This window comes from Neophocaena asiaeorientalis, unplaced genomic scaffold (assembly GCF_003031525.2).
Source record: "Neophocaena asiaeorientalis asiaeorientalis breed wild unplaced genomic scaffold, Neophocaena_asiaeorientalis_V1.1 scaffold91, whole genome shotgun sequence".
In the NCBI taxonomy this organism is placed as follows: domain Eukaryota; kingdom Metazoa; phylum Chordata; class Mammalia; order Artiodactyla; family Phocoenidae; genus Neophocaena; species Neophocaena asiaeorientalis.
The window spans coordinates 1,684,938-1,700,389 of record NW_020173198.1 but is presented as its reverse complement, the minus strand read 5'-3'; the positions used below and the strand labels follow the sequence as shown (position 1 = coordinate 1,700,389).

The window sequence follows — 15,452 nt, the reverse complement described above, 5'->3', positions numbered from 1 at the left end:
AGCGCGAGACCCCTGAGACGGCCGCTGATTGGCTGACGATGGCGCAGGTGGTGGGCGCGCGGGAGACGGGGCGGCTTCTCTTTCCCCCCTCAAAGATTCCACCCCCCGCCTCCCTCCACCAGCGGCCGTTATTTCGCGCGCACGCGCACAAGCTCGCTGTCGTTGCCGAGCGGGAGAGTAGGGGAGCGCGCGCCGGGGGTACGGATGGGGCGGGGCTAAACTCTAAGCGCGCGCCCGCCTAACGGTTGTCGTCCTCGGACTCTCGCGGTAGCTTTTTGTGTCCTCTCGGCCACCGTCCCTTCCCCCTCCCACTCCAGCGGTTTATTTACAATCCTGCGTTGCTTCGTGTTTTCCCAAAGATGGCGCCCGAAGAAGTTAACCCGCAAAGCTTGTGGCCCATCCGCAAAGCAATTATACCCCGGCCCCGCCCTCGCAGTCCCAAGAATCAGGCTGAAGCAACGGAGTGAAAACTGTATTTACAGGACGAGCAATTACACAAGGATTTAAAAAGAAAAAAAAAAAGGCAGAGTGAGGAGGACAGCCGGCAGTCAGGAGGGCCCACAGCGCTGGCCCGCGGCAAGACCCAGGATGTTCGCCTGCAACACAGGAGGGAAAGGGAGAGCGGCGTTAGGGCCGGGCAGGGAACAGGCTAGAGGGAGGAGGGGGCCCGAGTCTCTTGAGCTCACCTTCAGGAACGACTCCATCTGTTTCCCGGATATGCCCTCGACGCGTTCCAGGTCCTCCACCTGGCAGGACAGCAGCGATGGGGAAAGGGTCTAGGGAATGCCAGGCTCCCCCCACCCAACTCCATTCCGGGGCTGTCCTCCCTGGGCCATTACCTGGCTGAAGGGCCCGTGGAGCTCTCTCCAGCCCACGATGAGCTGAGCCTTCTTTTGGCCAATGCGCTGCAGGCTGCGCAGATCCCGGGCTGACCCTTCATTCAGCAGATCTAATATTTTTTGGCGCCCATGGGCCAGTAGCTCCGGGCTGATCTGTAGCTCCCAGCAGTCCTCACCCTTCTCCTCCGGCTCTGAGGCATCCAGGGACTCCAGCTATGAGGCAGGAGGAGGTGAGTGACAGAAACAGCAGTAACAGCAGTGGTTTACTGCCGGGTGCTGTTCACCACTCTGGACTCCTCTGCCAAGGATAGGAACCTAACAGCACCTACCTCCCGGCCCTCCCCAGCCTCTCTTTCTTCTCCCTCCTGTACAGTGTCTGTCCCAAAACCCTTCCCTCTGGTCACTCTCTGGGTTGATTCTCATTTTGTCCGACTTGTGAAAGAGTAGAATAGTGTTGCTGTGAAGATCAAATGAGTTAATGAATGTAAAACACATAGTAAGCTCTTAACTCTGGTTCCTCACTTCTAAAAGGACAGAATAAGCTCTTTCACCCCTAGGAAAGCACATAGAAGGTACTCAACAAGTGACACACTCCCGATGTCATCTCAGTTTTTAGGTAGGTCTTCCAGTGTTGTTTCATTTCTTGACAGTTTAGGCTGTTTGCCTAAATGGGCTCTGAAGTTTGTAGAGGGCAGGACCCAGGCTGCACACTGTACTTAGTAAGTAGCTACTGACTGAGAGTAAGAGCCATCACGAAGAAAGGAAAGTAACAGGTGATGGACACCCAGCCCACTAAGTACATTCATATTACTGCATTTCATCCTAAATGCCCTGTGAGACGTCACTGCATTCAGAGGATAAGCAACTTGGAAGAGTTGTAAATAGCTGATAAGTGTTCTGACAGGCCATGTAACTCTTTGGCCAGTACTCTTCCCACTAGAGCTCTCTACCCCTTACTTCTCCTGGGTTCTAGGTATAGCCTAAGCCTTCCGCTAGTCTCACCTTTCTCTTCCGGCCTTTCTTCTTCAAGATATGGATCTCGGCATTTGGGTATGCTGCCTGCTCCTGAACTGAAAGCAAGAATTGTGAGCTGGAATCACAGCAGAGGCCACTTTTCAGCCCCCCAGTAGCCACTTGGTTCTTCCATTACTGATTTCCCAGTTCCCCTCCAGCCTGAGTTAATCTTCTTTTGTTCCGTTTCCACACGGCCTTTCTTATACCTGTATTTGAAACTAACCTCAGTTGGTCTTGCATGATAATCAGTCATGCACTGGTCAGTCTACCCCATGGTACTAAATGCCCGGGAGCAGTGCACCCAGCTCTTATTTCACATCCCCCTCCCCCTTCCCATGGTGGGAGGACATGAGTGACATGAGGACAGCTGCTCCAAACACCTCCTTCCTTCTAAGATCTCTGTTATCTGGGCCCTCCTGGCCGCCAGAGCCAAACTTACTCAGTTGTAGGGGCATCACCACAGCCTTTTTGAGGGGCTTAGCCACTGTGACTGTGCGGCGGGCAAGGGGTCGGAGCATTGTGGGAGAGTAGTTCTCTTTCTCCTTTGGGTCCGCAGCCTCCTGGGCCAGCACCTTGGCTTCCAGTTCTTTTTGCTTCATCTTAAGCCTCTGTTAGAAAGGATCAGGGAGAGATATGACCCAGATCCAACTTTAGGGCAGTAGATTAGGACAGTGAGTGTACAGGACCCTGAGGCCTTAAAAGGGCAGGGCGAGGACTAACAGGAGAAATGACCAGGAGACAACTGGAGCCCAGTGTAATTAAGGGCTTTCTAATGATCAGGGCTGTCCAGAGGTGGAACAAGCTTCCTTATGAAATACTGAAGGGAAGTTCAAGCAGAGAGTCCTCACTTAATATGAACTGAGTTTTAGGAAATGGCAGTGTCTTGCATTTGTACTTTTACCTGGAATTTTTTTTTCTCTCACCTCCTCAAATCTGACCTCAATTATTTTTCAAAGTTCAGCCATGTTAAGGACATTCAAGCAGAAGCTGGAGAACTGAGGGATTCCAGTGTTGGGTGAAAACTGGATACTGGTCCAGCCTTTCAGTGTCCTTCCCTATCTGAAGATCCTCAGGCTGCTTCTCAAGGCCAGTAGGAATACCAGCCCCAACCCCCCAACACTTACCTCAATTTCCAGATCCTTCGCCTCCACTGTCTTCATAAGCACCATCCGCTCTCGCCTCGGGGTGCTCAGCAGAGGGGTCCCCTGGCTCCCCTGGGAGCCCAGCAGACGGTCCAAGCTTAGAAGGCGCTCCACCATAGCTGGGTCCATGCTATTTAGCTTCTGTAGGGGGCTGAGCAGACAAAGAAGTTACTCCCCACTTACCTCTTCTCTCATCACCCTCTCCAGCCGCAGATTTCCCTCATGCTGCCTTAACTTGGTGTTTCTGTGGTTCCAGAACCCTGGTGTTAACTTGCTAGGCAACCCTGAACAAGTCAGCGAGACTCTCTGGGTGCTGTGCCTTCTTCAGGCGAAGGGGGATTGATCTCTACCTGCCCAAGTAACTTCTCAGGGATGCCAGGAGATCAGATGAGAAGAAGCATTTAATGAACACCTGAGTGGCAGGTATTCATGGGGTCTAGGACACCACCCTGCCCTGAAGGCACTCACTGTCTAACAAAGTAAGAGACCGTGATAAGGTGATAGCAAGGGCCAGGTGCCTGTCCATTTGGAGGGGTAGTCGGTGAAAGATTCACAGAGGAGGTCATCTTCAGCAGGGCTCTGAAAACTACTGAAGACCTCAAATGCCAAGCCTTTCTCCTGTGAGCAGTAGGAAAGGCCCATTCAAACAGAGTCCTGACTTAATCTGAACATGATAATGTCAAACATTTGTTCCTTCTGTCTGGAATTTTTCCCCTCACACCTGATCTCAATTATCATTCAAAGTCAGTTTGATGCCCCCTTTCCCACGATGCCAGCTTGATTGTATATCTTCTTTCCTACACTGTGAACTAGCTCCTGGAGGACAGACTGTCCTGTTCTTTGTGTATAAGTGCCTAGAAGAGCAGGATCAGAAAATATGGGTGAACACAGAAGTCATTTCTTCCTTCCCGGCTCTCACAGAACAAGAGGATCCTCCTTCCTTATTGTGCTCTGTACTATCGACCTTGCATCATATACTGATGTTCCCATCTTGCTTCCTCTACTGAAACTTGAGCTCCCTGAAGTCAGGGTCTGTCTAGGTCTGATGTGCCCCATTCTCTGAGATTACCCAAGATGCCTATCTGACAGAGACCTTGCCTGTTCCACACATAATACAGGTGTATGGGTGTGTGTGTTTCTCTGAGTCTGTACACATAGGAGAGGGGACTGCTGACAAATGGCTTAAGAAGGACAAGATTGAGATGGGGTTCCAAGTGACCACAAGCACCAGGCACCTTTTTATGTATGCCATCCTTAACTACAATAGTCCCCGGGGGCAGACTGTACACTAATCCTTGGCCGCCTCAGGTCACATCTAGTCTTAGGACTTATAGAGTTTAGAGAAGCTTCATTTGGGTTAGGGGTAGAAAAAGGACAAAGTTCAAACTGCAGCTGGTTCCTTGAAGGGCTAGGTGGCCAGACACGGAAAGCAAGACCACTAAACAGGGGTGACCTGAATGTTAGTGCATACTGGGCCATGAGGTGGGGCTATCAGAACCAGGGAGGGAGGCCACACACCTCCCTGGTTTAGAGAGGCTTTGTTTGGATTGAGGGTAGAAGCAGGGCAAAGTTAGGACAGCAACTGACTCCATGGAAAGTCACAGAAAGGTTGGACTCTAACATACAGACTGAGTCTCAATGAGACATCTCTCTTCATCTCTTATCTCCTTTGCTTTGCTCTTACCCTTGGGACCTGAAAGACCGGGTCCTCATTACTCCTTGAACCAGAAGCAAAAGTACTCATCCTTGAAACATCGGTGCCAAAATGTGAGATTTTGCTGACTGCCTAAAGGGGTTGGAAAACAGAAAGGCGGGGCTAGGAGCTCAAGGGGGAGCCTCCTTATGGCCCCCAGCTGCAGCGTCAAGGCTGGAGGTTGATCTTAGCACTTCAGTGAATTCAGTAGAGGATTTTGGGTGAATCCAGTGGAAGAACAAGTTTACAGCTCAAGGATCCGACAGGCTAAACCCAATGCTACTCTGCACCCAACCCAGACACAACAGGAAAGGGAATATGCCCAAGACCCCTCCCTCTCTGCTCACCTGAGTTTCTGGGAGGCAGAAGATGGAGCTGCTGGGGGTTCAGGACTCCCAGTCTCCTCTTCCTCAGGGCCTCGGGCTCTCTTTGCTTCTGATGGGCCTAGCAGTTCTTTCTTAGACAGTTTAATAGGTGCCAAGACTAGGGGAAGATGGCAGGGTAGGGGAAAAAGGGGGTCAACCTCTATGCTGATGCTTGGTGGACTTAGCAAACTCCCCAGCTGTCCAGACTGGGCCTTTCCACTCCTACCAACCCCAGTCCTCACCATGAAGCTGTAAGCTCTCATTGGTAAAAGGCCGATTGATCACCTCCTTGGACCTGGCTGCAAAGTTGAGTGCAGAGACTGTGTCTAGGTAGAAGCGTCTCTCAGGGGCAATGTTGGCGATCAGGATGCTGTGGGCCGAGCCACCCAGAGAGTCCTAAGGGACGGGGATGGGGCAGGGTGGGTGGGTCAGAAGCCCCACCTTCCCCTTATCTGACTGCTGTTCCCCAACACCCCAGGAGGCCTGAGAACCCCCTTCTCCAGCTCCTTTTACCCGAGATGGGAGGCCTGACCTGCAACAGGCGAGTAAGCTTGCTGTCCCGGTAGGGCACCCGAGGAAGGCCCTGGTTCAGCGCATCGACCACCTTGCCCAGTACAAAGAGGGAGGTGTTGATGGCTCCACTCTCCTTCAGCCGCAGGCCCTTGTTGCCTGTGCGCCGGTTGTCCTCTGAGCCAGCCAAGTCAATCAGGTAGAGTTTTCCCTCCCGCTGGCGAAATGGGGCCAAACGTTCCCGCTGATCCACCTGGGGGTAAGAGCAAGGGCTCCAGTTTAGCTCAGGCTCCAGGGGCTTCCCTGGTCCTCACCCCTGTCAGTGGGCCTCACCTTAACCAGGAGCACAGCGTGACTGCGGGAGGAGCGCTGGTTGAGCCTCGTGGCTCCTACTGTCCGATTTCGACTGGCTGGCAGGAAATGCCGCTCAAAATCAGCAAAGCTAGTGATGGGCTTCTGTGTGAGGCCCGGAATCAGGATGTTTCCTCGGCAGTCTTCTCGGATCACCAGGTCTCCTGATGAAGGTTCTAAGAGGTCTAATACCTGTTTGAGCAGTGGGAGGTAGGGCCAATCCTCCAGTTACAGGCTGCTTACTTCCTGGCTATCGGGCTCCTTTTCTCTGCTGATTCTCAGAGTTGTGCCATCCACTACCCCAACCTCTGTCTTTCCAGGTCTTATGCCTTCTTGCTAGAGCAGAGCTTCATGTTCCAGAACTGGGTCTGATTTTGACCCTTTGTCTCTTCCCTCCCCGATAAGAAAGGGGCCTCACCTTTTCCTGGTAGATCTCTAAATAGGACATAGTGACAGAGAGGGCCCATGGTCGGCCCTCAGCACTCTCCTCCCTTGTGAGCTGTAGGAGGTCCATGAGAGCCCGGGGAATCACCCCAGGTTGCTCTGGGCTGCCCAGCATTGTGTGCGTCTTCCCTGGAAAAGGAGCGGAAAGAGCTGTGAGAATTTCTTCCCCACTCCCGAGTCCTTTCTGACCCATAGCTGTTCTGTATCTGGCTTCCTCACCTGCTCCTGTGGGCCCATAGGCAAGCACACTGGCATTCTGCCCTTCCAACAGGTGCCTTAGGATGGGCTGCACTGATCCTGCATAGATGTCCTGCTGAGAGCTCCTCTCCCCATAGAAAGCATCAAACCTGCAGGCAGGAAGAAAGGAGGGGATTAGTGGAGGGTTCCATTCTCGCCCAGACCAGGAGGATAAAACTGGTCTCAGATTTAAGAGTCTCTATCCTTTTTCTTGCACAAAGACCTAAGAAAACACCCACTGAACACCGTTCCATCCCAGTCTCTGTATTGGCATAGAAACACAGAGATGAATTTGATGTCCCTGCTCTTGGGAGTTCTGCAGCCTGGTGGCATAGATAGATACCCATACTTTGCTGCAATTCAGGAAACGAAGGTGGGAACGCACAAGGAGGAGTAGCACTCTGCCTGGGGAAGGAGGATTTTGCCAGAGAAGAGAAAGATACTCTATCAAAACTAGCACACAAACAAGACATGGTATGAAAGGGCAGGGTATATCACAGGATATACAGAAAGTAGTATTTGTACACAGTAATGGAGTAAAGAGAGGATGCTGCTTATGACTAGATGAGACTCAACACACCTGTAGTCCATTCACTGCACTCCAGCGGAGAAGCTGTGGCTAAGGCCACAGCAGGGATTAGTATACTTGGAGTGTAGCATGTGTTAGGAGGAATAAGGCTGGAAAGAAACTGAAGCCAAATTGGCAAGGGCCGAGAACAGGGTTGGCAAACTTCTTCCATAAAAAGCCAGATAATAAATATTTGGGGCTCTGTGGACCACATAGTTCCTTTCACGACTACTCAACTCTGCCGCTGCAGTCGGGCAGAAAACAGCCACAGATAATATGTAAATAAACAAGTGTGGTTGTGTTCCAATAAAGCTTTATTTACAAAAAGATTCTCGGCAGGGCTTCCCTGGTGGCGCAGTGGTTGACAGTCCGCCTGCCAATGCAGGGGACATGGGTTCGTGCCCCGGTCTGGGAGGATCCCACATGCCGTGGAGCGGCTGGGCCCATGAGCCATGGTCGCTGAGCCTGTGCTCCGCAACGGGAGAGGCCACAACAGGGAGAGGCCCGCGTACAAAAAAAAAAAAAAAAAAAAAAAAAAAGATTCTCGGCAGATTTGACCTGCAGACTGTAGTTTGCCACCCTCTGGCCTAGAATAACAGGCCAAGGAGGCTGAACTTTAAATCTCCAAAGGAATTTTAAAGTAGCTGCCCTTGTGAGTTCTATCCCCAAATGTAAGTGGTTGTCTCCAACACCACCCAGCTGTAGCCTGGGTTGGCTAGCTGGTCTGTGCTCCCCCAACCCTTCCCACACCTCCCCAAGACCCGAGGCGGGGCTCCCCTGCTTACCTTTGCTGCTCCTTCCCCACTTTGTGCCTATTTCCCCTGTAAGACTGTGAACAGTAACTTGTGTCTGATTTAGCCCCCAGTCTTCCCCACAGTATCCTACAGAGAACCTATCACAGTGGGCACCTATGAACATTTTCTGAATCAACAAACAAAGGTGTGGCGAACAAAGCTGTGCTAAGGAAGGAGCAAGGATCCTGAGGAGGAAGGTCTGAGAAACTGTCTGGGCAAGTGATAGTGTGAGCAGGCCTAGAAGAGAGAGGATAGGAGGGAGAGTGGCCTGAACCCTACTGGTATTTGAGAGTCTCCTGGTGGTTCCTCCAGTTGGCAATCTCTAGAGAACAGCTGTCCAGGCCCCGTACACAGGGGGTATCATTTTCTCCAGCTGCTCCATCCACAAATGGCCGCAGTCGCACAGCTACCCTTACTCGAGCTGGAGGTGGGCGCCGGCCAGCTCCCACCTTGCTTAGCCGACAGCGACCGGCTCCTGGAAGAAGACAATTTTTAGGTGTGAAGCATGGTGGTAGCTTTGCTGAGAAGTAAGGGTAGGGGTCTTGGAGGAGGAGGTAGTTAACTTAGCTGACCCCTGAAGGATGAGTAGGGTCACTGCCAAGCATTCCAGGCAGAAAGAAAGGCACGTGCAAAAGCCTGGAGGTGTGAAAGCACGGCCCCCTTGGAGAACTGGTGAGGCAGGAGAACTGTGTTCTCTTGGTGACGGCGAGCACAGAAGGGCAGGATGGAAGAAAAAGATGAATCAAATACATGGTCTCAGGCAGAGTGCAGTGGGGCAGGGTGGGGTGGGGTTTGAAGGAGAGAGATTATCTATAGGCTGGGACTGTAAACCAGATTGCATACTTAGCAAACGTTAACATTTATGAAGCACTGACTACATGCTAGGCACACTTTAATCTCCATGGTGTCACTGAGAGGTAGCTGCCGTTAGTCCCATTTTACCAGTGAAGACACTCGTAGAGGCACAGCAGCTCTTCCAAGCACCTCAGTGTTTTATGCCTGGAGCCATGCGGCTATTACTTTATCTTGTACCATAATCTACATTGTGTCTTTTTGCTCTTCAGAGGAATAAGCAGAACAAAACCCCAGCATCTTGGTAGACTAGAGACCCCCGTAACCTTGACAACAGAGGCAGGGAAGGAGGCCTGGAGGCTGGGGTCCTGCGGATACCACTGGGAGGGCTGGGGGCCACAGCTCATTTTGGGGGAAGCTCTTTCCACCCTGGCCATGCTGTGGGTGTCCCCAGGCTTGGCCTCAGTTCCTATCCTACTTAGTAAGTAGGTCCAGTGGGGTGTAGACTGTAATGTATACACAAATAACCTGGAAGATCTAGTTAAAATATGAATTTGGCTTCAGTCCCTGGGGAGATGCCTGAGGTTCCGCATTTCTAGCAACTCCCAGGTGATGCTGCTACTGCTGGTGGGACACACTTTGATCAGTCAAGGTGTAGCAGACCAGGACCTCATGGGGTTGTTCTAGGATTAAAAGAGTTGACATATGCCCCTATCTAAAATCAGTCAATGAACTGCCTGACCTTTCTGTGCCTTTGTTTCTTACCTGGTTTATTATACATATAAATACATACATACATACATATGTCCCCCGTCAACCTGTTAATGATGGTTTTCTCTCAATGGGGGATTATGTGTGTTTATTTTCTATGTTACCCAGTTCTGTAATGCTGTAATGTTTGCATTAAAAATAATAATAATAATGACACTGTGGACATCTTTGGAAGGGATGAGGTTAAGAGGCAGACCCCAGTCCCTTTCTGTCCCAGCTCAGTTTGCAAAGGCGCTAACATGCAATCATCTATGGTAAGATTTCTGTTTAGTTTGCTTCCCATAATTAAATCTAAGTCATTTGGCAGGGGGCTGGGGGGGGATTATGAATTATTTTTATCATTAGAAAACACAGTTAAGATAAAACTAAAAGAAAAAAAGTCTCTATTTCTGTGAGGATTGAATGGGCTGAAAAAAATCTTACGAGGAGGGTATTTCTCTATTTTATATTGGAGGATACCATACTATAACTCACAGCTAATAGCAGAATTCAAACCTAGATCTCATCTCTAAAAATCTGCTTTTAATGAGGATGTCGTATTGCTTCCCTGTGATGTACCAACTGGGTACATGGGAAAGTTCTTGGTAGCTCTGACTCTCTCCTTTTTTGCTGGTGGTAGCAGCTGGTTGTTGGGAACCACAGGCCTCATATAAGGCAAGAGGCTGGCCACACAGAAACAGCAGGACAAAAAGGTGGACAGACTAACCCTGGGAAGAACCTTATGCATAAGTAAGGTATACACATAGCAGACAGTCCATTCTAAAAACTGGGCCTCGGACTTCCTTGGTGGTCCAGTGGTTAAGAATCCGCCTTCCAATGCAGCAGACGCAGGTTCGATCCCTGGTTGGGGAACTAAGATCCCACATGCCGCAGGGCAACTAAGCCCGCACGTCACAACTACTGAGCCCGCGTGCCGCAACTACTGAGCCCGTGTGCTGCAGCTACTGAGCCCGTGCACTCTAGAGCCTGCATGCCACAACAAAAGATTCTGCGTGCCGCAAGGAAGATCCCACATGCCACAATGAAGACCCAACGCAGCCAAATAAATAAATATTAAAAAAAAAACAAAAACTGGGCCTCTGTTCCTTCATCTGACAAATGAAGCTAGTAACACCATTTCTCACTTTAAGGTTTACAAAGCACTTGGGCATCTAGTTTTCACTTGACCCTCATGGCAATCCTAAAAGTCAGAAGTAAGTAGAAACCTGCAGATGCACCTGTGCAGATAAGAAAGCTAAGATGCAAAGAGGTTCACTGACTTGTCAAAAATGTGTGCAGGAGCCTCTCCTTTCCTATCTTTCCCAGGGTTTTTTTGGTGAGAACAGAGAAAGATGGCAGATACAGAAGCACTTAAGGAAGTTCAGTGATCAATAAAAAGGGAAGGGGAAGTCTGGTGTTGAAGAAAGAGTAGAGACTCTGGCTAGACAGAGCTGAATTTAAATTCCAGCTCTAACACTTATTAGCTTGTGACCCTGGGCAAGTGATTTAACATCCATATGCCCCAGTTTCCTTGTCTATGAAATGGGGTGGGGAGGGCCTTGGAAGAGCTTAACAAGGATTGAAAGAAGTAAAATGTCAACAGAGTAACTAGTACATAGTAAGCAAGTTGGTAATAATTCAAGGTTGGAAAAAATTCAAGGTAAGATGGCCTGGGTTCTAATCCCAGCTCTGCCACTTACAACTAACTAAGTAACCTGGGGAAATGATTTTCCATTCCTGTGCCTCAATTTCCACACCTGTAAAAGTGGGAATAAATAAAAATAACTACTAGTTGGGCTGTTAAGGCAATAATAAGGTAATTCATATAAAAGTGCTTAGCACAGCACTGGTACTTGATAAAAGCTCAGTAAGTGTTTTATTATATATTCATCCATTTTCCAAATGAGGAAACGTCAGTATAGAGAGGTTAGCTAGGTTGCCCATAGTCAACAGCTAGCTAGTGACAGTTTCAGATGAAGGTCTAACTCCAAAGTTCATTATGTGATTCCTCGGGCCTTCTCAGTCCCTTCATCTTTGTGTCCCCATGGGCCTTAGAGTCGGAGACAAGTTCCATCTACCAGATGTGTGACCTTGGGAAAGCTTCTTAACCTCTATCAAGCGTTAGTTTTTTTGTTTGTTTGTTTTTGGATAGTTACCTTTTTTAAAAAATTAATTATTTATTTTTGGTCGTGTTGGGTCTTCGTTGCTGTGCACGGGCTTTCTCTAGTTGTGGCGAGCTGGAGCTACTCTTCCTTGCAGTGCGTGGGCTCCTCATTGCGGTGGCTTCTCTTGTTGTGGAGCACAACCTCTAGGCGTGTGGGCTTCAGTAGTTGTGGCACATGGGCTCAGTAGTTGTGGCTCAGGGAGCTTAGCTGCTCTGCGGCATGTGGGATCTTCCGGGACCAGGGCTCCAACCCGTGACCCCTGCATTGGCAGGCGGATTCTTAACCACTGAACCACCAGGGAAGCTGAAGCCTTAGTTACTTGTTATAAAAATGACAGTATCTACCCTCATAAGACTGTGAGGGGTCAGAGGAATAATGTACATACAACGTTTGGCACAGTGCGGGCAGTAAGTACTCAGCAACGTAAGCTACTGTTATTGTTATTATTATACTTTCTCTTGCTACTCACTCCCCTCAAGGCAGCAACTCACTTCTGCCCTCAGCAGGGTCACCAATGACCTCCTTACTGCTAAATACAATAGGCAAGCTAGGTCCCCATCCTGTTTTGACTTTGCAGCAGTATTCAACACCCTTGATCTGCTTTTCTTTGGGAAACTACTTTTCCCTTAGTTTCCCTGCCACCCACCAGCTCTCTATTCACTCCTTCTCAGTTTCTGACAGTCTTAAATGTTTTTCCTAAACTCCTTCTATCCTCTCTCCAGATCAGGGTTGCTCAATTTCTGCACTAATGATATTGGGGGCTGGACAATTCTTTGGGGGTGGGGCCCCCTGTGCACTGTAGGAAGTGTAGCACATACCCCCCCCTGCCCCACGAGTGTAACAACCAAAAATGTCTCCAGACATCACAAATGTCCCCACGGGGAACAAAACTGCCCCTAGTTGAGAACCACTGCTGACTGACTAATCATGGGCAAGGTCACCTGCTCTCTTGGCTTCAGTTACTGCCTCAAAGCTGATGACTCCTAATTGACAGCTCCACACCACAGGCTCTCCTGAACTTCGGATCTGCATTCCCAGCTGTTGCCCTGACACCTCTTCTTACATGGCTCTCAGGTATTTCAAACTCCACCCATCTTAAACTGAATCCTTCCCCATCTCTCTGCAACCCCATCTTCCTTCTATGCTCTCTAATGTAAATAAATGGAACCAATCCCAAAGATGGCAGAGTCTTTCTTAACTCCACCTTCTCTCTCATTTCCCACACACTCTTCATTAGCATCTGTCAAGTCTACCTTTTTAAATGAGTCTACTTCTCTCCATCCCCACTGCACAATCTTTGCCAAGGTTGTCTTCATCTCAACAGCCTCCCAGCTGGTCTCCTTGCCTCCAGTCTCATTCCCTTCCAATCATTCTCCCTCCACTTCCTTCCTTGTATTGTAAGCTCTCAGTCATGATGAATTTCCTTCAATCCCTACAACACACCAAGTTCTCTCACACCTTTGGGCCTTTGCATATGCTATTCTCTCTCCCTGGAATATCTTCCTTACACCTCCTGCCGCCTCCCAAGCAATTGAGGTAAATCCTTACACCTTACTTCCTCTAAAAAAACCCTTCCCTTGTAAAATTACTGCCCCATTAAGGCTCTGTTAGGTGAGCCCATGGCTCTCCATGGGCTCTCCATCCAAGCACTCATCACACCCCACTGTAATTGCATATTTGTCTGTCTTCTCCAAGTAACTGTGAACTCTGCTCACCTTTATATTCCCAATGCCAGGCACAGACTAGGCTCTCAGGGAATATTTGCTGAACAAACTAAGATTTGACTGACTAACATAAAACATTGGCTTGTTCGTTTCCTGTTTTCTTCATAAAAGTGGCCACTGCCATTCTTGCCTCAAAGCTCACAGTCCAGGGGAGGACAGATGGAGAGTCACATGCACACATCTGCCAATGGTCTATCCCTTTCATCATAAAAGCAACTTCAAGGTTGGGCAAAGCTAGCACTTCTAATTATTTCTCCTAATTTTCCCCTCTCCCACAATTCCCAAGCTTCATTCAACTTAACTCTTACTGATGAGGAAATTGAGCCAAAGAAAGCATCTTTGGCCTCTCTTTACATCATAAAAAAGAAATCGATCATTTGGTGGTCTTTTCATCCCACCAAAGCCTGGCAAACTCCTATCCAACCTTTGAAACCCACTTCAAATATCACTTCCTTAATGAAGTCTTCCCAGAATACCCAAGGGTTTACTTCAGCTTCTGCGTTCCCTATAGCAGGTTATACATATCTCTCGTTGCTTTTCATGTTATAGATTTATATGACTATCTACTGAAACAGACTATAAGCTCCTCTAGGGAAGGGACAATGTTCATTCAAGCATTTTTATGATATCTACTATGTAGCAGACACAGTGGGTCTTAGAAGGGTGAGGGGGTGTTGTGCTCAGACAGCAGGAATATCATGTGCTTGGGCATAATGGTTAAGGGCAGAGGCTCTGGAATCAGACTGCTTGGGTGTGAATTCAGACCCCAATATTTACTAGCTGTGTTAACTTTGGGCAAGCTTTTTAACCCACCTATGCCTCAGTTCCTTCATCTGTAAAACAGGAACAATAACAGTAAACCACCTCATAGCATTGTGTGGAGATTAAATGATTCATCACCATAAAGTACTTACAACTGTGCCTGGCACCTAGCAAGGGCTCAGCATGTGTTTGACATCCTACTAGATAGCTGTTTCTTCACAGGGGCTAACAAACACTAAGGTCTCAAATAAATTACTATGGTGCCCATTATAATCATTGATCAGAATTCAGTCTACAGGAAGAGAGAACAAGATTCTGAATGTCCTAACAGCCTTTCCAACCCTAAAATAGCGCTGACTGCCAAGGCTAGAGCGTAAGGAGACAAACAGTCCCTTATTTCCCTTTTCTGTGATCCCAGCACATCCTATGCTGTCAGCTCACCCAGCTGCAGCCCGTCTGAAACTCTTACCTCTCTCAGGGATCTCCCTGCACCCAAACAACACGTCACACATGAACCCTTCCCCCAGACGCGCATCCAGCTCCCTTTTGTCCCTATGGTTAGAGTATTAGCTACTCTTCGCTCGCTTTCTCTTGTAATCTGAGATGGGTCATTGTCCCCATTTTACGAAGAAAACTGAAGCTCACAAGGGAAAAGTGCGCTGGGCTCAAAAGTGCGCCGGAACCAGGTCTCAACCCGGGTCTACTGATCTGCGTCGAGAGCAAGAAACAGTGAGGAGGAAGCAGCCTACGACTCCCATACTCCCAGCTCCCCCCCGCCCCCGCCCCCGCGCTATTCCTGGGTCTCCCGGACAACTCGCGGAGCCGGGACCGGACTCCGACTTATCGCCCCACAAGTCTCCAGACCACGACACCCACCCTGCCCGGGCTCGCGTACCCGAGGTCGCCGCCGCCATCTCGCGTCGCCTCCGCGCCGGGACCCCCGCGTCCATCCTTCTCCTTCCTTGGGCCCGCCTTTCCATTCGAATTTCCCGCTGCCCCGCCCTCTTCCCCGGGCTCCACCAATCACGGCTACCTGCCGCCGGAAGTCTCAGCTTGTGCCTCGCCCCTATTCTGCCCTCTAGGGCTCGCCTCCGGGTCTTGCAAGAAAAAGTTTCCCCCGGAGTAGAAGGCATGCGCGCACGTCGGCTACGCGGCCGTTGACGTCCGACTGGCGCTCCCGCGCAAACTCCGGAGCCCGACGCGTTGGCCGCAGTGGCCGTCGGGGGAGCTGGTGAGCGCCGCGCGGCCCTGGGTTTCTTTTACCTTTTGGGTTTCGAGGCATAGATTTGCGTTAAGTGTAGA

The 15,452-nt window shown here is 49.7% G+C and overlaps 1 protein-coding gene across 1 annotated transcript; it reads right to left on the bottom strand.

The window, feature by feature from the left end:
- Positions 1 to 456: 456 nt before the first annotated feature.
- On the bottom strand, positions 457 to 15,132 carry KIF22 (kinesin family member 22). The gene is made up of 14 exons (XM_024744490.1): positions 15,046 to 15,132; positions 8,237 to 8,432; positions 6,578 to 6,705; positions 6,333 to 6,487; positions 5,897 to 6,106; positions 5,586 to 5,816; positions 5,296 to 5,449; positions 5,036 to 5,171; positions 2,978 to 3,146; positions 2,293 to 2,461; positions 1,842 to 1,909; positions 840 to 1,052; positions 687 to 746; positions 457 to 596 (listed from the first exon to the last, which is right to left on the bottom strand). Exons 1-14 carry the CDS (start codon positions 15,128 to 15,130, stop codon positions 549 to 551), a joined length of 2,022 nt encoding a protein of 673 aa, XP_024600258.1. The 5' UTR covers positions 15,131 to 15,132; the 3' UTR covers positions 457 to 548.
- Positions 15,133 to 15,452: the final 320 nt, after the last annotated feature.

Bases quoted from the DNA above. Each gene is read 5' to 3' on its own strand.
- KIF22 (XM_024744490.1), bottom strand. From the start codon at position 15,130: ATGGAAAGGCGGGCCCAAGGAAGGAGAAGGATGGACGCGGGGGTCCCG. The intron at 6,706-8,236 runs GTAGGGTTCAGG...TCCTGCCTGCAG, and splicing joins CAGGAGACTCTCAAATACCA to GTTTGATGCTTTCTATGGGG. The intron at 1,053-1,841 runs GTGAGACTAGCG...CCTGCCTCATAG, and splicing joins AGAAAGGCCGGAAGAGAAAG to CTGGAGTCCCTGGATGCCTC.